This window comes from Amia ocellicauda, chromosome 18 (genome assembly GCF_036373705.1).
Source record: "Amia ocellicauda isolate fAmiCal2 chromosome 18, fAmiCal2.hap1, whole genome shotgun sequence".
Lineage (NCBI taxonomy): Eukaryota > Metazoa > Chordata > Actinopteri > Amiiformes > Amiidae > Amia > Amia ocellicauda.
Window position 1 is genome coordinate 5,038,977 of NC_089867.1, and position 27,624 is coordinate 5,066,600.

The following is a 27,624-nucleotide window of genomic DNA, read 5'->3' on the forward strand; positions in this document are numbered from 1 at the left end:
CAGTCTGAACATCACTGCCCTTGTTTTAAATTATACACTTTTGACAATATACCCTAACATACTGTTTGCCTTTTTTTATTGCTTCCCCACATTGTTTGGATGGAGAGAGTGAGGAGTCCACATAGACTTCTAGGTCTTTCTCATGCATTACTTCATCTAGTTCTGTACCTCCCATAGTGTATAGTGGACATTTTTATTAACAGCATGTAATACCTTGCACTTGTCCACATTGAATTTCATCTGCCAGGTGTCGGCCCACACCTGAATATTATCTAAGTCCCTTTGAATAGCCTGTGCTGCCAGGATTGTATCTTCTGAGCCACCTATTTTAGAATCATCTGCATATTTGTTTGTTAACTATCCCAGAGTCCAAATTATTAATATAGATTAGAAAAAGCAAAGGCCCTAGTACTGATCCCTGTGGAACTCCACTAACAACCTCACTCCAGTTAGAAGTGACTCCTCTAATCGACACCCTCAGTTTCCTATACATCAACCAGTTCATAATCCATCTACTTACATTACCCTGAATGCCTACAGCTTCCAATTTTAGGATCAGTCTTTGGTGTGGAACCTTATCAGACGCTTTTAGAAAATATGTCGTATCATATGCTTTCACATGATCTACAGCTGCAGTTGCATGTGGAAAAAACTCGAATAGATTAGTAAGACATGATCTGCCTCATCTAAACCCATGCTGACTATGTCCAAGAATGTGGTTTTCATTAAGATGCTCCTCTAATAATTTTTCCCAACATTTTACAAGTGAGACTGATTGGTCTGTAATTTCCTGGCTCAGTTTTGTCCTCTTTCTTGTGGATTGGTATGACATTTGCTGTCTTCCAGTCAGTTGGTACATCCCCTGTTCTAAGTGTTATTTGGCATATTTGAGTTAGCGGCCTATAAATAATTTGGAATATAAATAAACTGTTGGAAATATACCATCTGGCCCAGGTGATTTGTTTGTTTTTAATTCTGCTAGTCCCTTTAGTACCTCCTTCTCATTTTTCCTGATCTCTCTTAGGGTTTGACTGGACTGATTGTTAACCTGTGGCATGTTATCAGTTTTTTTTTTTTTTTTGCAAAAACCTCTGTGAAATACTCATTTAGAAAATGTGCTACATCTTGTTAGTTTTCTTAGATACTTCCATTTTTGCCCTTTATCTGTTTCACTTACTCCTTTATTGACCTCTTGCTGTTGTAGTATTGGAAAAAACTCTTTGCATTAGTTTTAGCTCCAAGAGCTATGTTTCATTATATTTCCCTCTTTGCTTTCCTGATCTCTTTGGAGTTCTAGATATTCTTTGTATTTGCCATGCAACATTTTCTTTCTCCTGATATTTTTTTGGATACTTCTATTTAAACATTTTGGTCACTATTTTGTTGTCCTCAGTTTGTTACAAATTTCTCCTGGGCTTCTAATAGTATATTCTTGAAATATAACCATCCATTTTCGACTGAATCTGTATCCAGTGTGCTCCAGTCTAACTCTTCTAAGTGCCACCTCATACCTTCAAGGTTTGCTTTTCTAAAATTGTAGACCATTGTTTTAGTCTTGGTCCTTGTTTTTTTGAAAGAATGCCTCAAAGCTAACCATATTGTGATCACAGTTTCTCTAACTAGTGTCTCTCTAACTCCATCTTGGTCATTTGAAAAGATCAAGTCAATACATACGCTCTCTCTGGTTGGTTCCCTGACAAATTGAGTTAGAAAGCAGTCATTTACCATGTCAACCATTTCTGTTTCTGCTTCTGTAGTCCCAACTGGTCTTTCCCAGTCTGTTTGGGAATTGAAATCCCCCATTATAACAGCCACATCCTTGGTACATGCAGTCCTGATTACAGTGCAACATCTTTCTGAATATCTGAGTTGGGTGGTCTGTAACACACTCCTACCACTAATCCTCCTGCTCTTTTATTCAAAAGTTTAACCCACAAAGATTCTGTTTCATTACTAGGGTCTAACTTGAGTTCTTCTGCCTCAGTGTCATTTCTGACATATAATGCTACCCCACCACCTCTTCGATTTTGCCTGTCTCTCCTAAACTATGTGTATTCTTTCAATTTGTTTTCATCCCCATAATTTTCTGAAAGCCATGTTTCTGTCACTTCTACAACATCATTGTCAAATGCCAGCACTAAGGCTTCTATGTCTAACATCTTGTTCCTTATACTTCTGGCATTCAGGTACAAACATTTCAGGACTTTCCTACTAGCATTGTCCATTAGTTTTCTTTCCTTAGTGGAACATGTCCCATTATCAGAGCTCCCTGCCCCCCTGGTCCCTAGTTTAAATTATTCAAAATTTATCTGCACATATGCTCTCCCAATGGATTAGGCCCCCTTCTGTTACAATGTAGACCGTCCGGTTTGTACACGTCCCATCTATTCCAGAAGAAAGACCAATGTTCCATAAATCTAAAGCCCTCTTCTCAATACCAGAATTTCAGCCACATGTTGAACTTTCTAATCTCTGCCTGTCTCCCTGGCCTGGCACCAGAAGTATTTAGGAGAAAACTACTGTGGAAGTTCTGCTCTTAAAATTTTAGTTTCTTTCTTGCAGAACCTCTGTCCTACATTTGCCTATGTCATTGGTTCCAATGTGGACCATGACCAGTGGATTCCCCATGGCTTTGGCCAGTAGCCCGTCTACTAGTTTAGGGAAATCTGCAACCTGAGCACCAAGCAGGCAAGATACCATGTGGGTCTCCTTATCACTAGAACACACTGTGTGATCTATACCTCTAAGAATCGAGTCTCCTACTATAACTACCTCCCTGTTCTGGGGGGGAGTGGGCACCATGGTGCTCTCGTGCTCAACTGCCCTCCCATCACCCTCTGAGCTGTTACTGTCCAACACGGTGTCCAGCAGTTGGAACCTATTGGGCATTTCTAGCTCTTGGGATGTCTCTATGGGATGTGCACACCCTTCTCTGCGGTTACGACCTATTGTAAACCAGCAGTTCTCTACACTTTCCTGCTCTAAGGTCTCAACTCTCCTAGGTTTTGTCGTGCACACCATCTCTCTCATGGGCGGATTGACCAATTCTTCCGTATCACTAATACAGCGCAGATCAGCAAGCACGGACCTTGATCTCTAGGACTTCAACATGTTGACAACATTCACAAATTAAATCTTCTTGGATGAGTTCACCTTGTTTTGGAATGAATGCTGCCTGGACAATGAAGGAATGCGAGATGGAGGAGTAGTGCGGGTGAAACTTCCCCACAAAGTGACCCCTGTGAATTTGTCCCGAAGAAAGGTGTGACATCATTGATAGTGTGGACATGGTTTGGTTTCAAGACAACTGACACAGAACAGCAGAACGTAATTTGTAGGTTTATTTGTTATCGGCACAGTCTTGAATACAAGTTCACTGAATACTGCTTTAGTCAATGTATTTTGTGTCCTATTATTTTTGTTTTACAAACAGAATAAACTGGTCAGAATAAAATAAAACCACTTTATTTTGTTGCTATTTGTTGACTTTTTTGTTGTAAAAATCAAAACAAAAAAACCTGTCAAAAATGTGAAAAATACCGTGATACAATATTTTGGCCAAATCGCCCAGCCCTCCTTGAAGGCCGGTGATGGCAGTTCTACATGCGTGCTCTAATTGGTCACCTAATGGTGATTCAGGTTATTTCCACAAGCTTCTGATCGCTTCCTAAGTTTAAATCGAACTTCCAAATACCCAAATATGGGGCATGAAAACCTTTAGACATTGTGTACTAAGAAAAACATACATAACTATATGTGATCGATATATATGATATTGACATCCCATAGTCTTTCAGTTTTGGATTGATTTCATGAAAAATATTTAACACATCTGCATTTTCTTTGATAATTCGTCTCAAAGTAACAGTTTATTGAAGGGATGGATAAAACTCAAGAGCAACTGGGTAACTAGTTTTTGCTTTATCCTGCTCAAATTAGTGAGTGTCAAGTGAGGAAATGGACTGCTGTGCATATGTTTTTTTTTTTTTCTCGTTTGTTTTGTACTTTTGTATTTTGAATTTAGTGGTTGGTTGAAAAAGTGGTTTATTAATATTATTTACAATTATTTTACAAAGTGTTTTTGGCTCCTGTTGCCAGTAATTAGGCAGTTGTACTCCCCCCTTGACAGGAGAGCCAGAGTTCAGGTGGAGGCTGTTTGGGGTTTAAATAGACTATTCTTGTCGTTCAGTGACCGTTCTGATTCTGTTTACCAGAGTCTTGCTGTGTGTAGATTATGTGGTTGATGTATTTCTACCATGGCAAACATGGTACTTTTTAGTAAACAAAGAAACATGAAAATTATAGAAGATTTATTATAAATGGAAAACACCTTTTAAACAATTATTCATGAAAATAGAGAAATACAACTTTGCAGATTTAAAAAAGCAGTAACTTCTGGTGAAATATTGTTTAAATAACATTAAGTAACATAAACATCAGCAATTACCCAGTGAACTTTACAAATCAAAAATAGAGATTATACATAGCGGTACTGCTTTTATATTTCAGATTCTTTACAATTTCTCACCAAATATTTCTCCATAATGAGAATGCAGTACTGGTCAGTATAACTCTTTTTGATCTGTATGTGGTTTTAAGGATGCTCTTATTATGTAAGCATATTATGAAACCCCGTCTGATATCTTCAGGTTTTATAAATAGAATTTCTAGTATATGATTTATCCTCACATTATTCGTAATTCACCTTCTTTTGTTTTCCTGTACCAACAGAAAATAGGGGGTACATCTTTATATAGTCATGGGTTTTCACACACATTTAAAAATGTAAGCACACTCATCCTGCAATCTCACTCTCTGCTTTTATCTAAATACAATTAAAAAACACATAAAATAACTACATTGGAATTTATTTACATTGGAACTGGAAGTGTTCTTTTTGTGTCCGTTTTTTTTTTTTTACAATCACCTAAAGTTTTATTCAGCTTTACCTTTTAAACCATTATTGTGACCAATTTCTTGGTCTGGTCCAGTTCATTAACTGGGTCGTTAATTTACGGATCAATACATCAAATTATGCCCTGCTTTTATGATGCATACTATGCCATTTACTGAGTGGCTGATTGTGTTAAGATGCAAAATGTGCACAAAGACATTAATAAAAAGTCAAGGGGAAGGATATCTTTCATTCACAATTTAAACAATTAAAGACTAATACAATTTGCATACAATCCAGATTGCAAAAACAGGTTGCAAATGACAGAGTGCAACCTTGGTCTGCAGTAACTAATCAATACCAGAATATCACCTAGTCATTCTTCACAGGACCTGAGAAAACCAGCATCATTTACATGGGACATCACAAGCTCTTTTTCCAAATGACCCATGACTATGTAGAGAATTGCCTCCTATTTTCTGTACTAAATGCATAGGCTCTGAATGTTACCAGTCTATGTATAGGTCTCTCTGCTGTTGCTTAACTCATCATCCAACCCCTTTGAAGAACCTTCTTGTTCACAATATTGAGCTCTAGTGTGTATTTTCATTTGACAGCTGCACAGATATTTAGGGAAGCCGGGTGATGTCCACTCTGAGAAGCATTCTGTTACCTTCTCCATGTGGTTTCTTCTGTAAGTGCTGGACAGGGTACTGTGTTCCACACCAACACCGAACTCTAAGTAGAGATGGTACAGACAGAAGTCCCCCTTGACGAGTTTCAAAGCGTTAGGCAGAGGTTACAAACTGACAATGGCACACGTTGCATATTTGAAAATGAAGTGAGAGAGAAATCGGCAAACTGTGCAGGTTTCAACCAGAGCTTAAAGTGAATTAGAACACAGCAGGATTAAATCAATTCTGTGGCTGCAGATGAAATCCCTCTTCCAAATGATTATCCTCAACATCTGAAGCATTGCTATGAGATTCTCCATTGTAAGTAGGAGATGTGAAACAATCTGCTTATTGCAGAGCTCAGGAGAGAGGAACCATTCTGAAGATGCATCCGCTTACATTGCAGTGCATAATGCCACCTGCCAAAGTGATTGTGAAAATGTAGAATACATGAAGCAAGTACAAAAACAAAATGGTTACAATTTAGAACACATAAGATCATCCTTCCTCTGTTAACTCAAGTTCTTTTCTATCAAAGGTGGCCCTCCTTTTGTTAGAAGACCAGTTCAACGTATTGAATTCAGAAAGGATGAATCTGATGTTAATATTTAAATCCAAACTTATAATAGCAATGTTCGAAGTATTCCCAGAAAATGATTATTTCCATTCAGCCCCTACACTAATGCTTTTAAAAACAGACATTTTTCATACAGGAATTACAAATTCAGCAGCATAGTGGTTTGGCAAATTTGATATTGTAATTTTTTTTTTGCACTTCATAAGTAACAGGTTGAAACTGACTACAAAATAACCTGTCACACTCTGTGCTAAAAACTTTTAAAAAACAAAAGCAGTCTTCATCAAAACAGCAATGGTCAATTTGATGTCCAATGAGAAAGCAATAATATCCGTCCCCACAACTGAAAAGGTCCTTCGCAGAGATGGCAGAAGCATACATTTTTATTTTGCTACAGTCAGTGGTGCTTGTACTAGACCTAAGCTTTTAGTCCCTTTAATGGTGCCATTGAGCAACACATCAAACATAACACTGTGTCAGTTTCAAAGCGCACATTATTGCCAAAAATAAAGCCACCAGTACTTGCACATGGTTGTCACAAGTTCATAAAAATATAACAAAAATATTTTGAAAACAATTTAGGGTAAGTTATCTGAGTGAAATCGGCCCTCTTCAATGCCACAGTGTTCATTTACACAAACTTCATATAGTCATGACTCCAACATGGCCGCTGACATTCTACTGAATCAATGGAAATTCGAAGGCTTCACGATTACCGTCAGTTGCCATTTTCCCTTTTAACGTAGTGTTCAGTAGACGAGGTATTTCAGTTCAGAGTAGATGAGTGGAAACATGACGGCACATGCCCGGTACAGAATGGCACCGCTGCTGAACAGCGCCCGGGGTTTGGTGAACCAAGACTCGGATTTGAAACTGAAGTAAATGGCATAGAGCGCCACCGCAAAGAAGTGGCCAATCAGAGTCATCGGTTTGGGAGACAACCTGGAGGATAGAAAGTAAACCATGTCAAAGCACAGCGTGTCATGTTTCATATTGTTCCGATGGGAGGGGGCTGCTAATTCTGGGTGTGGGGCGGGCGTTCCATGAGAGAAAAAATTCTCACTTACACTGAGAGCAAACCAATGGGTCCCGAAATGCACTCCCCACCCAGCTTGAAGTAATGGAAGCAGGCTTTTCGGAGCTGGTGAAGGGAATCTGCAAAGAAAGATAAAAATACATAAAAACATTTAATGGAATTTTCCAACACAAATAAACATTTGCCATCTTTGAACTGCCAATGTGAACGGAAGTCGGACTTTGAACCAGCACTGACGTTTCAGACAGGACACAAGTCACTGCCCACCTTCAAATTATTGAAAATGTTTTTTTTTTTTTTTGTATTGTCAAAACACTGCAGCAAATGATTTCACTAATTATGTGCTGACAAGCTTCAATCAAAATGTTTTGATGGTAGTATAAAAACTGTGCAATACTATGACTATATGACAATGCTGAGCAACAGTCTCCACAAGGGTTTTCTGTTTACTGTCCAACAGCGACACCTCTTGGTTGCCCAGCACCTTTATAGTGTTATCAGTGAGCGCAGCTTTGGTCTGCTTGAATAAAACAATACAATTTCAAAACTTAAGATGTGTTATGAATTTTGGAAATAGAGGCATTTAACTAAAACACTGGCCCCAATTGAAATGTTTAGGCTGTATGATTTAGGGGCGAATCTCCCAGCAGTGTTCATGCAGTTGATTATACATACGTGTGAAATACCCTAAGTGTGTGCGAAATAACATTGTTACCAGGAAACAGTTTGCTTACTGTCAGTCGCAGCAAAGAGCTCGTATAGGGCCTGTGCCAACACATTCACAACGAACGAGTGGGACTTCTTCCGGGCCCAGTAGAATTCCTTCTTTGCCTGAAGAGCACAATACAGGATGTCATTGAAAATTAATAGCACCATCTCAATCAACCACACTAAGTAAAATACCTCAGTTAGATGCAGATAATTGAAAAACACTCTACTCTACTTTTTTTCTTTTATTTGGAATGTTTTGTGTTTTTATTGAGCATAAACTTCAAGCTGTATTTTCAGGCAAAGTGTTGAGCCAAAAACAGTGTCTTCAGAAAGATGATCTTGACCAGTGATTTAGTTAATTCACCAGAAGTAATGTTAAAGAAATAAACCTGTCACATTATTTAGCCCAGTTGATTGTTTTAAACTCAACATCACTTCAATGAGAAAACGGCCCTAATTAGAATTCTCCGCTCTAGTTGTGGCTACCTGAAGCATTGCTTTGTCATCATACAGGTCAGGGATGTTTTTTAGAAGGCCTCTCCATATCCTGATGTCATTGAGCACAACACTCATTCCTCCTCCAGTCAATGGGTGTCTCATATTGTAGGCGTCTCCCAAAAGAAGGACCCCTACAAAATGAAAGCAACAGGCGATGAGTCTTTGTGTAATTAAAGTATTCAGATCCAAACCCTATGTTCGCACTGAAATAAAATACTGGTCTATCTCCTGCCCCCTTGACACCTTAGGATTTATTTTCTGTACCTGGTTTGTTCACAGGTGAGGGAGGCAGGAAGCTCGCTGGCATGGTCCTCAGACGGTCATTCTGCAGTGCAATGAGGAAAGGCTCTTGTAAGTGCTCTGCAAAGGAACATGGGAAATGGGAGAATCATCTTTAAAAATCCATCCAAATTACCAACATGACCAAATCAAATGTTTGGATTTTAACAACAAATCAAAACTGCTTTAGGGGGAAACCCACTCGCTAGATTTCATCGTTGTGGCCATTTGTCCTAGTTCCTTTACCTGGCAGCTGTGGTTGTATCTTCTCAGCCATGTACTCAATTATGTTCTTTGGCATTTCCCCTCTGATATCCACCAGAACCCTAGTTTCAGAGGATGAGATCTGGTATATGAGAACTGGGCTGGGGTTGGCTAGAACAAGTTCGGCGTGATGTGGCTTGAACTGTGGAGAGTTCTGAAAACCAAGGATAGAAATGATTACTCAAAGGTCTACGTTCATAGAACAAAACATGTAGTGCAGGACAGCAGCCGTTTAGTCCAGTTCTGCTCCACTTGCCTTCATTATGCAGCCAACAAAATGAGACGAGACGCGCACTTTCCCGGAGATTAAGTTTTTCCTAAACTTGGAAAAACAGCCATCTGCAACCACTGTAAGAGGAGCGTGAATTTCCTGTAAAACAAAATAATATTAATTAATTAATTTGTTCATTTTCTGTATCTCTACACAGCCAAGCCGGTAGAAATTGTCTTTGGTACAACATGATTAAAGAAAACATACAGTACTGTGCAAAGTAGGTGTGAAAAACTGCTGTAAAGAAAGAATGCTTTCAAAAATAGATGTTAATAGATTATATTTATCAATTAACTAAATGCAAAGTGAGTGAACAGAAGAAAAATCTACATCAAATCAATATTTGGTGTGACCACCCTTTGCCTTCAAAACAGCATCAATTCTTCTAGGTACACTTGCACACAGTTTTTGAAGGAACTCGGCAGGTAGGTTGGCCCAAACATCTTGGAGAACTAACCACAGTTTTTCTGTATAGGCAGCCTCTTCTCTTCCTGTAATCCCAGACAGACTCGATGATGTTGAGATCAGGGCTCTGTGGGGGCCACACCATCACTTACAGGACTCCTTGTTCTTCTTTACGCTGAAGATAGTTCTTAATGACTTTCGCTGTATGATTGGGGTCGTTGTCGTGCTGCAGAATATTTTTGGGGTCCATCAGATGCCTCCCTAATGGTGATGGATAAGTATCTGCCTGTACTTCTCAGCATTGAGGAGACCATTAATTCTGACCAAATCCCCAACTCCATTTGCAGAAAAGCAGCCCAAAACTTGCAAGGAACCTCCACCATGCTTCACTGTTGCCTGCAGACACTCATTCGTGTAACACTCTCCAGCCCTTCGGCAAACAAACTGCCTTCTGCTACAGCCAAATATTTCAAATTTGGACTCATCAGTCCAGAGCACCTGCTGCCATTTTTCTGCACCCCAGTTCCTGTGTTTTCATGCATAGTTGAGTTGCTTGGCCTTGTTGCCACATGGAAGGTATGGCTTTTTGGCTACAAGTCTTTCATGAAGGCCACTTCTGACCAGACTTCTCCGGACAGTAGATGGGTATACCAGGGTCCCACTGTTTTCTGCCAATTGTGATCTGATGGCAGTGTTGGACATCTTCCGATAGCAAAGGGAAATAAGCATGATGTATCTTTCATCTGCTGCAATAAGTTTCCTTGTCCGACCACTTGCGTCTACAGTCCTCAGCATTGCCCGTTTCTTTGTGCTTCTTCATAAGAGCTTGGACAGCACATCTGGAAACCCCTGTCTGCCTTGAAATTTCTGCCTGGGAGAGCCCTTGCTGATGCAGTAGAACTACCTTGTGTCTTGTTGCTGTGCTCAGTCTTGCCATGGTGTATGACTTTTGACAGTAAACTGTCTTCAGCACAGTACTTTGCACAGTACTGTACATGACAAAAGAAACATGATAAATAAACATCACATTTAACACAAATTTTCAAGCAGCAATGAGAACTTAAAGTATTGTGGGACGTGTGCTTGATAAAGAAACTGAACTCAACACAATAACAACATTATCATCCAACAGGGTAAATCTTATAATCTTAATCTTAAAAATTATAATCCAACAGTCCCATGTCAATTAATTAATGTGGGTAGTATTCAGATTAAATACACATGCATCTGACATGCACATACTCACATATTTACACCTTTTACAACGTCTAGGTGACATTAATTATAATAGCGAATTTCTTACTTTGATATCCCCAGTTTCTTTGTCCTTGTACTGAATCCCTGTGACGCTCCCATCCTCTTCTTGCAGGTTAGTCACAGTGCCTTCAATGAATTTAACACTGAGAAAATAATTTTCAGTCAATCAGAAGTAAAAACACGAACACTGAAAACTCAAAGACCCACTTATTTTAAATAATTTTGCAGAATTTCAAACTGCCTAAAAAAGTTTTCAGTTTGCTTGGGAAAAACATACACATTTTCTATTCCATAAAATAAGTCAGAAGCCTTATTTTACTTTAATAAAACATAATGAGTGAATTGCAGAGTGTCTGGCTGATGTTTTTTTGTTTGCTTTAACTTGGCCTGTTAAAATGTGTGAAAGACTTTGAAATATTCATGGTAACTTGTCATCTGCACTGTGACGAAGTGCTCTTCAGTGACTCTTTTTTCAGTAACCCTGCTCTTGAGCACCAACCCTGAAACGCTGCCCGAGGACCAGCTCCTTACTTGGGTTGTGCAGAGGCTGTGCGCCGCAGCCCCATGATGAAGCGTCCGTGGTGAAATGCTCTCCCACACTGGACCTGGTTCTCCTCCACCGGGTAGGGAATCTCAACCTCGGCTTTGCTCTCTCTGTCGTGAATGACGTAGCCGTTCACTGTGTGCGCGTCAACCCCTTCCACTGAACCTGCCACACAATGAGGAGGAATTAGGAGAAGCAGCACAGCAACCTTCACACAAGGGGCAAAGTGAATCTGTGCACAGTGCCCTTCTTCAGCACAGGAAGACACTCAGCTGACAAAGCAGGGACAAACACCAATCAAATAAATGTCAATTTGATCAAGGCTGATTAAGGCTTTTATTGTTATAGGTTTTAATAATGCGGACATACACTCACCTAAAGGATTATTAGGAACACCATACTAATACTGTGTTTGACCCCCTTTCGCCTTCAGAACTGCCTTAATTCTACGTGGCATTGATTCAACAAGGTGCTGAAAGCATTCTTTAGAAATGTTGGCCCATATTGATAGGATAGCATCTTGCAGTTGATGGAGATTTGTGGGATGCACATCCAGGGCACGAAGCTCCCGTTCCACCACATCCCAAAGATGCTCTATTGGGTTGAGATCTGGTGACTGTGGGTCCAGTTTAGTACAGTGAACTCATTGTCATGTTCAAGAAACCTATTTGAAATGATTCAACCTTTGTGACATGGTGCATTATCCTGCTGGAAGTAGCCATCAGAGGATGGGTACATGGTGGTCATAAAGGGATGGACATGGTCAGAAACAATGCTCAGGTAGGCCGTGGCATTTAAACGATGCCCAATTGGCACTAAGGGGCCTAAAGTGTGCCAAGAAAACATCCCCCACACCATTACACCACCACCACCAGCCTGCACAGTGGTAACAAGGCATGATGGATCCATGTTCTCATTCTGTTTACGCCAAATTCTGACTCTACCATCTGAATGTCTCAACACAAATCGAGACTCATCAGACCAGGCAACATTTTTCCAGTCTTCAACTGTCCAATTTTGGTGAGCTTGTGCAAATTGTAGCCTCTTTTTCCTATTTGTAGTGGAGATGAGTGGTACCCGGTGGGGTCTTCTGCTGTTGTAGCCCATCTGCCTCAAGGTTGTACGTGTTGTGGCTTCACAAATGCTTTGCTGCATACCTCGGTTGTAACGAGTGGTTATTTCAGTCAAAGTTGCTCTTCTATCAGCTTGAATCAGTCGGCCCATTCTCCTCTGACCTCTAGCATCAACAAGGCATTTTCGCCCACAGGACTGCCGCATACTGGATGTTTTTCCCTTTTCACACCATTCTTTGTAAACCCTAGAAATGGTTGTGCATGAAAATCCCAGTAACTGAGCAGATTGTGAAATACTCAGACCGGCCCGTCTGGCACCAACAACCATGCCACGCTCAAAATTGCTTAAATCACCTTTCTTTCCCATTCAGACATTCAGTTTGGAGTTCAGGAGATTGTCTTGACCAGGACCACACCCCTAAATGCATTGAAGCAACTGCCATGTGATTGGTTGGTTAGATAATTGCATTAATGAGAAATTGAACAGGTGTTCCTAATAATCCTTTAGGTGAGTGTATATCAATAAATTGAGGTTAAAGGTTGAAGAAAATAATGCAGTAATATATTCTGAGCTGTGGTGCGATGTTGCCTTTAACTCATGAATTAAATTAATTCTAATGTTGAATAAATGCTGAACTACTGCCACTCCAATTGATATCCTTGACACAGGCGGTGTGCATACAATCTCAAAGAGGGCAGGAGGGAAGGGCTCCAGTTGAACGGCACTCAGACCTGAGATGAGCTGAGCAACTCTGGCCAACCCTGGTCCTGGAGAACCATAATACCTTCTGTTTTTTGTTTTTTCCAAACTGATAACTTCTTAACTGATTCAGTTACTGGACTTAACAAGTCAACATTACCACATGTTCAAGGTATTCAATGACTGGAGATTTAGAGAAGCCTGGGAAATCTCCAGGATTTTAACTCTTTAGGAACCAGGTTGGCCACCAGTGTTCTAGTCTCTCTGTGAGATGTTCAGGGCTCGCTTACTTTCCAGTCCCAGCTCCTTCAAGGCACGATACCCTCCCGGCTGCAGCAGCTCCCCCACAATCCTGTCTGGCTCCCGCAGGTCCCTCTCGATGACCGTCACCTTCCTGCCGTCCCTGGCTAGAACTGCGGCCATGGCGGAGCCCAGCACCCCCGCTCCTACAATGATGACATCTGGGTCTGGAGAGGTTGAGGAGGCAGACCTTGAGAGACACTCTGAACAGGCTGAATCTTTCACCCCAGCTTTCCTCTGCCTGTGTCGGCCGCTCTGCAGGAATAGAGCAGACACAGAACCTTAACAGAAGCCAATACTTTGTATTATAAATTGCCCCCAGTACAGCAGAACATTTAGGGCTGGTTTAACAGACCCAGATAAGCAGTAGTACTGGATCTCAATTTTATTTTAGGTAAGGCAGTCCAAGGATACAACAAGTCGAGGTCCTTCAAACCAGCTGATTAGGTTTTACTTTGGCCTACCTCTGTGCAAAATGAATCCTTATATGTTCATTATTTGAATTCAAGCTGTTTATTGGAATTCATCTTTGGAACACAAAGCAGTAGATATTGAAGCTTTTATAGACAACTGACATATTAAACCTGCCATTAGAGTACCTTCAACCCGATATCTGAATACTAAGATGTTGAGCTGCTGCTGATTTCCTTGTATTACATAAAGATTATTGGAACAGGCTTTGCATTGTGGGAAGACAGAAATATGGCAGAATTGGATAAAGACATATTTCAGGGTGTTTCTATTGCTGACAATCAAACACAAATAAATGACCATGCAATGACCATGAGCCACCACTAGTACTATTCTGAATCATTGTGCAATATGAATTGAGTTATAAAAGCTAACTAACTAAGCTAATTAACATGCCTTCTTTGGATGCTTTGTATTACATTTAGTTATTGTTTGGATTAATATTTTAAATAGGCCTCTGAACTTTAAACATTGTATTGTATACGTGATGTATGATTTATTGTTTAAATTATCTATTGCGCATGTGTCAGCAATTAGCTACATAAACCGTAACCGTTATATGTTTTTAAAGATGGAAAATATATTAAAGCCTCATACTGTGTTTTGGGGCGTCTGTTTGAGCCTATCCATCTTGGCTACTTCCAGTTAACAGTATTATATTTGATCTCCCAATAAACTGACAGTTGAATTGCTTCTTTATATTGAAAAAAAATATTTTAATAGATAATATTTGTTCTGCTGTTCTAATCATTTGTGCTTTTATGTGATAAATTCACCAATACACCTTAATCCAGAACTGTGGTCAATATTCAGTGGCATTAAGCTGGCATTTCATTCCAAATCTACACCGACATTCCTGATTCCATTCTTCCTTTCTTCCACATCCAAATCATATTCCTACTGTAATACATTAACTTCATGTTTTGTTATGTTTTTTGAAGTTGCATTGCATTTACTGGGAGTGTGGCTTGCAGCCTTAAAATGGTTGAAATGGTTTAAACATTACTCTGTGCCAATCTTATCTGGCCTGCATCAATTTTCCTATTACAGTAAAAAAAAAAAAAACAGTAGCCCACAAATTGGAAGTTACAGTAAAAAAAAAAAATAATAAAATCTGCACATTTATAGGAATCTGTGAATACATACACCTGTAATGAATGAATTAGCCCCCACATTCCCAAATGCATGGTCTTTATTGTATATTAAATGTTTTTAAATGCTTGAATTAAGTTACCTTTTTGGGTGCGCTGTCCCCCTCAGTGCTGCAGTCTTTCGCAGCTGTGCAGAAGAGGCGCGCCAGGGGGCCGCGGCGGTACCTGAGGAAGGTGAGCAGCGAGGCCAGCGCCAGCAGCGCCAGCAGCGCCAGCCCGGCCAGCAGCAGCTCCTTGCTGGTGTAAAACAGCACGGCATCGCATTTTTTATAAATATAGGTAAAGCTGGCAATACCTAGAAATGCCCACATTTTAATGTGTGTATAGGTAAAAACAAGTTAAAAATATAAAAAATATACTCCAAAAGTGCTTAAAAAAGTGCTTTAGTCCTTCCCTTTGAAAATAAATATTAGTAACAAGATGTATTTATTGTCTTTAAAAGTTGACACTTGGGGCAATTTGCTTAGCCGGTAATGTTGATCTACTGACTATTCTCCCATTATCAGATACTGGAATTTAAGTCTCAATTTTCATCCCGTTTTAGATGCAAGAGGATTATTATACAGATCCCACCGGTGCAGCCTCGACCAGCTCAAAAACCTCTCAGTGGTATTTTAAAATGAGTAGAAAAGCGTTTTGTAAAAATCCCAAATATCTTCAGGTGGGTGAATTCCCTTCAGATGTTTTGAATAATAATATTATTAAAGTCTGGACAGTGATTAATCCAACGGTTAAATATTGTTCATTCTTTCCAGAATCGTCCTGCCAGCCCGTGTTGAGATCTGGGGTATTGAAGGATGTGCAGACTCTCCTGCTGCGACCCAGCCGGCGTCACTTGGGCAGGATGCGGAATATTTTATGATAATAAGGGCTGCATGCTAATTAGACGCGTGTTTTGATCGCTCTCCGTCCCGCCCCTCTCTGAGTCCGGGAGCCAATCAGGAATCGCTCCGCGGTGAGCAGAGCTCACGCTATCTGGTCATTGGCCAATCCGGGAGTGCTGGTCAGAGCGCTGGCAGGCAGCGCTGCTCTAGTGTGATGTGACGTCACGGGGAAGGTAGACCTGCGTCAGTCGGCAGTTTTTCTCCATCCAGTGTCTCAGCAGGCGGGTCTGCCGCAGTAGACATCCACACCACACATGCATTTTTGATTGGAATGTCTTTTCATGAGAATGCTTTAATTTATTACATTTGTAAAAACTGCGACCATTATCAATTAGTATATAATTTGTATTTTCATGTACAGTGCTTGCATTTTATTCCTCTGATATTACATATAACAAATACACTCAACAGTGATATTCATTTCTTAGTAATTGCTTTTACAGTGTATGGATATCAATGACAATCTAAACTAAATATAGGTCAATATTTCATACAGTATTATTTATACATTGTTAAGCCTTTAATAATTGCTTCTCACTACTTATACCTGCTTGTACATCTAGAACAAATACTTATGTCTACATTACACTGCAAAGCCACAACTGTTTCTGTATAAGATTGCTGACTAAAGACCTAGAGGAAAGTTATGGCAGCTACCAATTTTATACAGGATAGGAATCAAATTTGGTCAGATATTCCACTGTATCTGACATACCTCTGCTTCACAGGTAATGATTAATAATTGATTCATATTTTTCTTGTTTCCCAGATGTGATCTTTGGTTCTCCATTTCTCATGGTAAACTCCTGCAAATAGAGAATAAACAACTGAAGAAAATTAAATGAATCTAACCCAACTTTGATAAGAAAATCCAATATTATTATTATTGTTCTTGCTGTTAGGCTGAAAGGCTAAAGCCTATTGTTCTTGCTTGGGAGTTTTTTATATTATTTTCTAGCTTTATATTATATCTACATTATAATGTTAGAATGATTACATAAATGACCATGAAACATATCTATTAGCTACCCTGAAATGCAGCATATTACCAAAGTAATCTGATTGGTCAGGTGGCCTGGCACATTAGTATTATTATTTTTTTTACTTTTGTTTGCTCCATTTTTTGCAGAATAAATAATTAAATTAATTGGACCTTCATACTTGTTCATTATCTCAATACAGCCTCCATTATATCAAATTAGTTTTTAAATGTTGTATTTGCATAAATAAAATGTTTATTTTTACACATATAGAGTGCAAGGGTGCCAAAGAAGCAACAATAACAGCAAACTGAATTGGATGATTTCACATTCTAAAACACTGCCATGCGAGTGACATCCCTATGGAAAAAATAACCTGAAAGCTGAAAAGTGTAACATAAAATAATTCTGTTTATAAAAGATAACTTAAAGACAGAAGACTTTAAATTATTATTATTTTGTTCCTGAATAGTCTGCATTCACATACCTCGTGGGATATTTAGCTGTATTTTTAAATTGATACTATATAATGGAGTTATTTACTACAGCACTAGGTATCACGTATTGCTCCTGTTAAGCTGGAAAAAGGGCAACGTCAGAAGTAATGTTTACTACCCAACTCTCTGATACATCTGCATTGGTAATGTGTTTTTCCTCATATGAACAAAACATGTTACAGTTTACCTCCAGTTCCTCCAATGTGGCAGTGCCCTCCTCCACTTTCTGACCAATCCCAGTGCTGAAGCTCAGGTAGCGTTCCTGTGCAATAAATACAAAAATACTGAAGTCTCCCATGCTGGAGGAGTTGCACTGCAAGTGGCATCAGCTGGTCCTGAATCACCCAACCTAGAATAACATTGGGTAGTGCAATGTCTAGTGCTAATCTGGTCTGTGAAACCAGCCCTACCAAGCTTACCTTCACCATCTGTGCAATCACTCCCTCCTCTATGATCTTCACTGCATTTCTTAGACCCCGTGCAAAGGCATCCATCGCACCGATATGTGCAATGAACAAGTCTTCCAAGTCTGTGGACTCCCGGCGCACTTTGGCATCAAAATTCAGTCCGCCCGGCTGCAGCCCACCTTGTTCAACTATGCTCTGGGAGAGATACAAGAAACATGGAAAACCAGGCACCTTCTCATCAATGTCTAAGGGTTAAGAGGTTTGTGTATTACACATGAGAAGAACTGTATTAACTGTTATATCATTAAAGGCATTTTTGTAGAAAGGTTGAATATACACTCACCTAAAGGATTATTAGGAACACCTGTTCAATTTCTCATTAATGCAATTATCTAACCAACCAATCACATGGCAGTTGTTTCAATGCATTTAGGGGTGTGGTCCTGGTCAAGACAATCTCCTGAACTCCAAACTGAATGTCTGAATGGGAAAGAAAGGTGATTTAAGCAATTTTGAGCGTGGCATGGTTGTTGGTGCCAGACGGGCCGGTCTGAGTATTTCACAATCTGCTCAGTTACTGGGATTTTCACGCACAACCATTTCTAGGGTTTACAAAGAATGGTGTGAAAAGGGAAAAATATCCAGTATGCGGCAGTCCTGTGGGCGAAAATGCCTTGTTGATGCTAGAGGTCAGAGGAGAATGGGCCGACTGATTCAAGCTGATAGAAGAGCAACTTTGACTGAAATAACCACTCGTTACAACCGAGGTATGCAGCAAAGCATTTGTGAAGCCACAACACGTACAACCTTGAGGCGGATGGGCTACAACAGCAGAAGACCCCACCGGGTACCACTCATCTCCACTACAAATAGGAAAAAGAGGCTACAATTTGCACAAGTTCACCAAAATTGGACAGTTGAAGACTGGAAAAATGTTGCCTGGTCTGATGAGTCTTGATTTCTGTTGAGACATTCAGATGGTAGAGTCAGAATTTGGCGTAAACAGAATGAGAATGTGGATCCATCATGCCTTGTTACCACTGTGCAGATTGGTGGTGGTGGTGGTGTAATGGTGTGGGGGATGTTTTCTTGGCACACTTTAGGCCCCTTAGTGCCAATTGGGCATCGTTTAAATGCCACGGCCTACCTGAGCATTGTTTCTGACCATGTCCATCCCTTTATGACCACCATGTACCCATCCTCTGATGGCTACTTCCAGCAGGATAATGCACCATGTCACAAAGGTCGAATCATTTCAAATTGGTTTCTTGAACATGACAATGAGTTCACTGTACTAAACTGGCCCCCACAGTCACCAGATCTCAACCCAATAGAGCATCTTTGGGATGTGGTGGAACGAGAGCTTCGTGCCCTGGATGTGCATCCCACAAATCTCCATCAACTGCAAGATGCTATCCTATCAATATGGGCCAACATTTCTAAAGAATGCTTTCAGCACCTTGTTGAATCAATGCCACGTAGAATTAAGGCAGTTCTGAAGGCGAAAGGGGGTCAAACACAGTATTAGTATGGTGTTCCTAATAATCCTTTAGGTGAGTGTACAACCCTGTGATGTAACCACCATCTGATTCAGTGACCTTTTTTTCGCAGTTCCCAGTACAAAAGTGACTACCACCGCAAAAAGATGATCTTTCTCTGAATAATGTGTTTGTTTCATATTCATCTTGTGGCATTTTCTGTATTATTTCTGATGAGGTTCTCAATGGTCATTTTCAATACCTACTGTCTGACACCAAATTTAAACTTAACTCAAAATCTATTTATATGATCCTTTCAAAAGTGCATGTCTAAAATGGTTACAGGTGTATTTTACAGAGGTGGGATTGTATATAGGTTAAGCCAGATTACCTTCTGTGATTACTCACCTTCATCACCATAGTGGTATTCTTGATATCCATGGGGAACTGGTCAGTGTCCCAGCCCAAATCTGGAGAGCCAGTATTGGAATCCACTGAGCCAAGCATTCCAAACCTGCAAACACACAGGGCAGCAGTTCCCATGACACCTCGCTGCCAAAGCTGTCAAAGCATGGTATGTGAATCAATTGCTCCATTACTGCAAATCTACATATTTAACGTGCCTAATTACATTGCGGTTTCGGTTATACCACAGGTAATATAATGTCCCCCAAGACTGATATGTTTTATTTCATTGCAATATAGTCTGCAACCTGCTATGCGTGGGTACTAGTGTTTCCTGCCTGGTGACCCGGGGCACCGAAAACCCGGGTAACCCACATGATTTCTCAACCCCGCAAGCCCGGGTTTGACATGGGTATAAAACCAGGGTTGAAGGGGAAAAAAAAACATAATTGCGTGCACAGCACAACAGTGAAATCTTGTATACTTTAGTGTATTTTTTCATTCGGTGAGAAGATTGATGTTCATCAGTAACCTGTTGGCAAAACCTGCAATATAATTGAGCACTTGCAAAATACAAGGAGTTCAAGAAAAATGTTCCGATCCATGCTCGGTTTGGTTCTACTTCCTATAAGAAGTACACGGCCAATCAGCCAAATGCAAAACGTATCTAAACAAGGTATTGCAAACAGCTGGGGGCTCTACAAGGTCACTTCAGTTAATTCAAATGATCAATACATAATAACTATGTGAATTAATAAATAATAATAATAATGCAAAATACTGAGTTTGTGTTTAATTTCAGCTCAACATAAAATACACACAAAAATGGTGTTTATTATTTTACTTATTTATTATTACTTAGTTGATATGGCCAGGGGTTCTAGTTTAATTAATAAAATAAGGGGGAAAACTAAGATTTGAGGAGTTCAGACATACGTTTGATGTGTCTAACAGTGTGAGACAGGGTGATGCGTGTGCCTGCAAGGTGCCGTGCCACGCCTGCTGTGCTGAAAGTGTCGTATAATGAGAGAGAGAGAGAGACGCAATCGGAAAAGTTTAGAGTAAGCTTAGTGTTTTTTATTTAGGCCTATTTAATTTTGTTTCCATATTTTTTACATTTATATGCCTATGAACAGGGGCGGACTGGGACCAAAAACCGGCCCTGGACTTTTACCCAGGGGGGCGACGGCTGGTGAATGATGGGTCTCAATAAGGGCGATGTGCGGTTCTGGTTGCCGACGAAGTGCAGTCCAGGGGAAGGCGGCTTTGGCTTCAAGTCCTGGTGACCTGGGGATCTCGGGTTTATGAATTTTAAACTCCAAAAACCAGGGCCTGGAATTTTCTCCTGGTTTTGGAAACCCTAGTGGGTGCATTATGTTGTTGGGTTCTCTGTTTTTTCTTTGTGTTTCTTTGAACTCTTCTATTGAAAGATGGCACTGTGGACAGAAGCACTTTACAACAGTAGAGTGTGACTCAGATGAAAACGGTGATGATTCATGTATGGTAGTGGTACCAAAATTTAACAACGTTCTTGAAGCATAAATGAAGTGATGATGTGGTTAGAACATCAGGCTGATAGTGAATACCTTCATTTATTGAATCTGACCAGTATTAAGGGTTAGCTAAAAAAAACAAAATACAATTAAGTAGTTTAATCAAATACATTTCTAATTTCAAATAGATTATCTGACTCTTCCAGATAGTAGGCATAACATGAAAGTAAGTTAAAGAAATGTGTATCATTTGAATCAATAAAATAAAAATAGTAAATGTTTCTTAGTCTTGTAGTCCAGTGGTTCTCAACCCTGGTCCTGGAGGACCCCCTACCCTGCTTTTTTGTTACAATTGAGCTCTCAATTACTTATCATTAATTGAAGTAATCATTTGCTTATGTTTGACTGAAAAAAGTTAGTTCCTTAATAAGACAATTTCCATATACAAGTTTTTACTTATCGTGAACCCCCTACTATTTAAAATAATAAAAAGCTCTGATTTAGGAAATGATTAGTTAAATTAAGGGTTCAATAAAGTAATTGAGAGCTTGGCTGGAACAAAAACCATCAGGGTAGGGGGTCCTCTAGGACCAGATTTGAGAACCACTGTTATAGTAATTGTGTACTATATAAAATGGTACACGATTTGGTAAATGTTAGTTTCACTTCTTACTCCGATTGTTGTGAATTACATCATGGTCAGTATTCAATGACTGCTGACTGTACTATACTCAACTGACAAGCCCCTTCTATTTACATCAGACCAGACCTTAAACACATGGTCATGGTGACTAATTAAGCCCTGAACCAGTTTAGTTAATGCCAGGTTCAGATCAAACAAGAACCAGGACCAGGGTTGGCCTGTTCTGATGTATGTCATAAGACCAAGCATCCTGTTATAAGGAAAATGTTGAAAAACATGTTGTTCCACTTACGCCGAAGCTACGACTATGTCATGCTCGTAGGAATGTCCTGCCAAAGTGGTGTGATTTGGCTCGATGTTTAACTTGAAGTGGCTGTCAAGCCCGAAGTGCTTCAGAAATCCAATAACACTCATGGCATCTAGCAATGGCCAGAAAACAGTCATCAGCAAAGATAGATCACATCCAGTAAAAAAATCCAATATAAAAATGTGTATACTGCATATATTATGTATGTATATAATTAATATTTATGGTGAAATCTGAAAGCTTGTTTAACAAATACAGTCATTTTACATCTGTATCTTACATTCTGTATATCTGAAAAGAGCTGAGGTGTATATGCAGGGCCTTATCCATTTAGTTTTTTCTGAAAACCGAATGTCATTCTTACCGTAATCATATTGATGTCTGCATGGTTCTTTAGGCTTGGGTTCAATAAGAAACTGGCACTTCAGACCAATCTTTTCTTTGTAAGCTGCAATGAGTTCAAAGACTTCAGTTATCTGCATTTAGACCAGGACGAGCAAAAAAAATAAAAAAATATATATTTGCAAGCATTACTCACCCACCGCCATTTTGAAAAAGTTTGCCATGTGTCTCAATTCAGCAGCTACATCAGTGTTGTGGAGAGTCAGATAACCCTCCCTGCCACCCCAGAAAACTGGAAGATTATATACAGTAAAACATCAGCATTCATGTGAACTATTGTTGGTTTATCTCCTTCCAGTATAGCAGTAATGCTCCATTAATGTAGTTTCATTAAACAATTTGGTCACATTCAGTTTAGCAGTTGAACTAAATACAATTTCCAACCTATTGGTTATGAACCACATGTCTTGTGGATAATGCAGCTGTATTAATACATCATAAAGGGTTGCATCTGTAGTATTGCAACAATGATATATCTTTACTGGAATCCACCATAAATATTCAGGTAGAAGTTTCCAGAAAGCCATGCCCCAACCTGATTTATATGGTGCAGTTTTTAACTCTGACTGTCTGAAGGGCATTTCTCACCAAAGTTCTCTGCCCCCAGTTTCTTGGCTATTTCCAATCCTTTCTTCACCTGGGCTCCAGCATAGGCCAGCACATGGGAATCTGGGTTGGTGGCGGCACCATTCATGTACCTGTTATAACCATAGGGGAGATATGAGGGTTTGAGACTGAGGACTGTGGCCAGCTCAAGGTTACAATCTATTAACATCTTGCCTTTACGGCTCTCTGGCTCAGATCAGTGACATGGGAAGGTCTATTCTAACATCAGAAGGGCTGACCTGGGGTGTGCAAAGAGGTTACAGGTGACCCAGAGCACTCTGATGCCCGTTTTCTTCTGAAGCTGAAGGGCCAAGTCAGTGATTTCAACCAGATTCCTATTAGACTCCTCCAGTGTGGAACCTTCTGGGGCCACATCTCTGTCACAGGGAAAAAGGCATAAACATCAAAGTATAGCATCCATCACAATCAAACTTTACCATTTGAAATTTCCCCAATAAGTAATTGTACATTTAATTCACACATATGTTTTGGAGTCTTGCTTACACCATGCATGGTTAATTACCTCTTCATGACTTTGTACTGAGTTATTTTTTTAGCATATTTAATCAAATAAGACTGCCACCCAGAAAACACAACTGGATATGAAAGGGTAAGAACTGATATCAAAGCTAAAAAAATATTTAAAGAGGTAAAGAAGTCAAAAATGTATCTTAAAGGGATCAGCACAATTTTCTATATATGATCAAGTATAGCTGGAGTCATACCTGTCATGAAAAGTGTAATACTTCACCTAGAGGAGAAAGAAAGCAAATAACTAAAATGTAATACAATATATGTTTATAATATTATACGGTTGTATTGTAAGAATATACATTAGATCCAAATTAACAATTCTAAATAGCTATAAATCATGATCATAATACAGAATAAATGCAGTTGTATGAATAAATACATGAACAGGTAAACAAGTGGGTGTGGGGGGGGTGTGAGCTCACTTACACCTAATTTAGTGAAGAACTCAAAAGCTGCATGCATTCTCCTCTTAGCGGTCTCCATTGAATCCTTCCCATCATCCCATGGCCGACACAGTGTGGGAAATCCAAAGGGATCGGCTCCTGAGAGATTAAGAAAAATGGGCTGCAGCACAGGCCAACACCTAGGAATCTGGGTTCATGGCAGCACCATGGATTTACTTGTTGTAACCACAGGGGAGATACTGAGACTTAGGACTTCTGCCAGTGTTGAGCTGAAGGTTATGGTTTAAATGGACATTAAGTCATCAGAATGAGGTTTTAGAAATTACTTAGCGACCAACTGATTTGGCACCTGAAGTCGCCTGCTGTTTATATTGTGCATTTTTGTGTGTGTACATGCTCTACATTTTTCACTGTCCACTTACTGGTGTAATTGGTGTAACATTTATACTTGTTTTGACTGATAAAGGGTTGCTGTTGCCCTATAAAAGCTGCACTAATGCGAGAGCTCTGTCTGTACATAGAAACCGATTTCTTTCATTGTCCCGCATCCCATTCCCTTGCAAGTAATTTTTGTTTTATAGTTGTATTCATCCATATATCTACAGGGGCTACAGGCCACTGTATATAAAACTGGACGGAAGTACACCCCAACCTAGCATTTGTTTTACCCTAATGTCTTGCTCAATTAGCAGTGTTACCAGCCACCGACATACAAAAACCTTAATTACATTAAAGTATTTTGGTTTTATTTTAGTCATCTTAAATTCTATTTTTAAATGTTGTTGTACTATCTTATCTTTTAAACAGCTCTTGTGGTTGGAAGTAGGGAATTTAGTATTATTTATAGAAGACCTCTGTCTATTTATACGGGTCTATTGCTGAACTGATAGATATCTAGTATAGGTTCTTACACTCCTAAAAGCTCTGTTCTCACCAGAGGCATAAAGGCAACACTTTAATCAGCCATTGCAGCACCTGCCTGGCACCAGAGCAGTATTTTTAAAACACAACAGCAGAATTGCAAGCCAAAAACTAGGTGCGAGCCTCACTCTTCGTGAATAACCCTTTCTGCAAAGCTGAAGAAATGACTGCCCCTTTTTCTAGAGTTAATCAGTAATCAAAAACCTCCACACTGACTACACACAGAAATGTCAGTTGCAAATGGTGGCAAGCATCACCAAAGTCATTTTTCATTTCGTGGCTCTGCCTGAAACTCTTACCAGTCCCACGGAAAGTGTGCCAGTAACAAACCGAGAAACTCAGCCAGTCTTCCATTGTCTTCCCGAGAAGAACCTATACAGTAAGATGGAATAAAAAAATGTAAAGTTTAACACTTCAGTTTGATGCATTCAGAAAAAGATTATAAAATATAAGAAAATGTGTTAAAAACTAAAAATAAAGGGCAGAGTATAGGAAGATGAAAGTAGAATATATTATTAATTACCATTTTTATTCAAACTGCCCCATAGTGAGAAAGACTGTATTTTACTTCTGTAGAAATGACTGCTTATTATTTTAGGGATCATCTTTTTCACTTGGGGTGGTCTGTGCGGCCGATACATTAGGAAGCTTACGATGACAGCTGTGATCCCTTCTTCTGAAGAACGACCACGGCTTTGGATTTTAATTCTATCTCACCCTGTGCACTCTTGTGTAGGTGCTTTGGAAAAATGTTTAGTGGCCCTGAGGTAGATCGGGGCTCCCTTCTCATACTAAGTCATATATTCATTCTTCCTGCTTTGTCACTGGTTTATTGTCACTGTCAGGTGGAACCAGTGTTAATTGATTTGCAGACAGCGTATCTGGGCTGGTATATACCACTGAAAAGTCACACTAAAAGGCAGCCCTTGCTAGTGGTAGAGTCCTAGTAAAATGTTATTTAAAAGTTAGAAAAGTTTGTTAGAGGCATTTATGATTCAACTCCATATTGACTGCCTCCTGAATATAATTTAAAAATAAACAGCAATCCTTTAAGTTTCTTTACTAATTTTGTTGCATGTATTCTTAATTCTGATAACATAATTTAACATTATCCAAAAGCTCAAACAACCTGTTTTGGATGCAGGCTGGGTTAACAAAATTATTTGATGAATTAAGAATCTCCTACACGACGAAAAATTATGTTTTCTGTGTTCTCACAGCTTTATTATTGTGGGGTTTTAAAAATCTACTTGTTTACCACTCGTTTGGCAGTGTCTATAAATATCTGATGTCCACTGAGGGTAAAAGAAAAGAATAAGACTGATGAGTTGTAGTGAAGCTCACTGAGGAATAACAGCAGCCGTCTATGCCAGCCTCACCTCTTGGGCATTGTAGTACTTGAAGCCCAACACGTTTCCTGCTCCGGCACCAGCCACATAGGGGATTTTAGAAATACCTGTGGAAAAGCAGAACGGAAAGCTATGATTGACTAGCATACCGTGCCCAAGTCAGCCCATTCTCTACACTGCGAAGGCAAAATACAGAAAGCAAATCTCTGAAATGGTCTACAAAGGTGGCAAAACATGAAGAGCAGGGACATCCCACCCAGTACGACCAGAGGGAATTAATTATATTTTTAAAAATAGGGGAAGGAGTGTGGGAGGAATGAGATCTGTTTGACCTCCACACAATGTGCTTGTTGTGTACCATGACATTTTTTGCTCAATTTAATCATTTACAGGGCTGGTTTCACAGACCCTGTTTAACACTAGTCTTGGACTTCCCAGTGCTATTTAGGTAGTGCAAGAGCAGTGCTGATCAGGTCTGTGAAACAATGTGACACTAGTATGTTTTTAAAAACCGAGTCGGCCTACATGTGTTGCAAAAATGATGATTTTACAAAGTCTGGACATGCAATACGTGGCGAAATCAACAAGGAAACCCTTATAAACATAGATGTAGCCAGGAAAGCACGTACGCTGAGCGACTTAAAAAATAATAATAACAGGATTTTCTTTATACTGCCGGTATTTTACTGTTAAAACGCATACTATACTCATAAACTACAGGCACACGCTTCTATGGGCTTTTGTTCTGGCTGTAAATAACGCAGGAAAGACTCGCAGCGCACTTCTCTACGGATGACGTCAGCATATGCTTTCCGGCTACAGCCAGGCTGACCAACACGGTGCAATTCAGACACCTACCACGAAAATACTCTTCATCTGCCATCTCCGATAGATTTACACCTTTGAACAACAGGGAATTCCACCTCGCTTTCAAAAGTGGTGTCCTCTACTCCAGTAAAGTAGAGCAACTTTAACTCTGGAAAAAGTCGGTGATGCATTTTTAGATCTGACCACACGGTGTCGCCTCAAAACCTTTTATTGTACTTCAACTGCCAAAGCCTGCCTAGGTGACTGTGTATGTATTGTGAATATTTGCATTCATTTTGAACTCAATGACGCAACACATTCAAAGAAAGTGTTGTTGTGTTTTGTTTATCAAAATAACACTTCCCTGCATTTACTGCACACAATTTGACGCTCAATGGCTTT

At 39.7% G+C, this 27,624-nt stretch overlaps 2 protein-coding genes across 2 annotated transcripts; both read right to left on the minus strand.

The window, feature by feature from the left end:
- Nucleotides 1-4,295: 4,295 nt before the first annotated feature.
- sqlea (squalene epoxidase a) lies at nucleotides 4,296-15,951 on the minus strand. Its single transcript, XM_066690739.1, has 11 exons — nucleotides 15,189-15,951; nucleotides 13,474-13,738; nucleotides 11,398-11,575; nucleotides 10,913-11,009; nucleotides 9,190-9,303; nucleotides 8,916-9,087; nucleotides 8,655-8,750; nucleotides 8,379-8,521; nucleotides 7,916-8,012; nucleotides 7,213-7,300; nucleotides 4,296-7,087 (listed from the first exon to the last, which is right to left on the minus strand). Exons 1-11 carry the CDS (start codon nucleotides 15,414-15,416, stop codon nucleotides 6,895-6,897), a joined length of 1,671 nt encoding a protein of 556 aa, XP_066546836.1. The 5' UTR covers nucleotides 15,417-15,951; the 3' UTR covers nucleotides 4,296-6,894.
- Nucleotides 15,952-16,345: 394 nt separating this feature from the next.
- Nucleotides 16,346-27,398, minus strand: LOC136713609 (uncharacterized). The gene is made up of 14 exons (XM_066690740.1): nucleotides 27,274-27,398; nucleotides 26,446-26,522; nucleotides 25,366-25,438; nucleotides 24,168-24,283; nucleotides 23,933-23,958; nucleotides 23,447-23,584; nucleotides 23,190-23,299; nucleotides 22,738-22,833; nucleotides 22,564-22,647; nucleotides 22,185-22,311; nucleotides 19,760-19,865; nucleotides 17,886-18,068; nucleotides 17,654-17,728; nucleotides 16,346-16,795 (listed from the first exon to the last, which is right to left on the minus strand). Exons 1-14 carry the CDS (start codon nucleotides 27,296-27,298, stop codon nucleotides 16,712-16,714), a joined length of 1,320 nt encoding a protein of 439 aa, XP_066546837.1. The 5' UTR covers nucleotides 27,299-27,398; the 3' UTR covers nucleotides 16,346-16,711.
- Between the last annotated feature and the right edge of the window lie 226 nt (nucleotides 27,399-27,624).

Excerpts from the sequence above, each read along its gene's own strand:
- sqlea (XM_066690739.1), bottom strand. The coding sequence starts at position 15,416 with ATGTGGGCATTTCTAGGTATTGCCAGCTTTACCTATATTTATAAAAAA. Across the intron at positions 9,304-10,912 it reads AAGAAACTGGGGATATCAAA|GAAATTCACGCTCCTCTTAC; the intron begins GTAAGAAATTCG and ends TTTGTTTTACAG. Across the intron at positions 8,751-8,915 it reads GATACAACCACAGCTGCCAG|AGCACTTACAAGAGCCTTTC; the intron begins GTAAAGGAACTA and ends GTTCCTTTGCAG.
- LOC136713609 (XM_066690740.1), bottom strand. The coding sequence starts at position 27,298 with ATGGCAGATGAAGAGTATTTTCGTG. Across the intron at positions 23,959-24,167 it reads AGTTCTTCACTAAATTAGGT|GTGAAGTATTACACTTTTCA; the intron begins GTAAGTGAGCTC and ends TTTCTCCTCTAG. Across the intron at positions 19,866-22,184 it reads GACATAGTCGTAGCTTCGGC|GTTTGGAATGCTTGGCTCAG; the intron begins GTAAGTGGAACA and ends GTGTGTTTGCAG.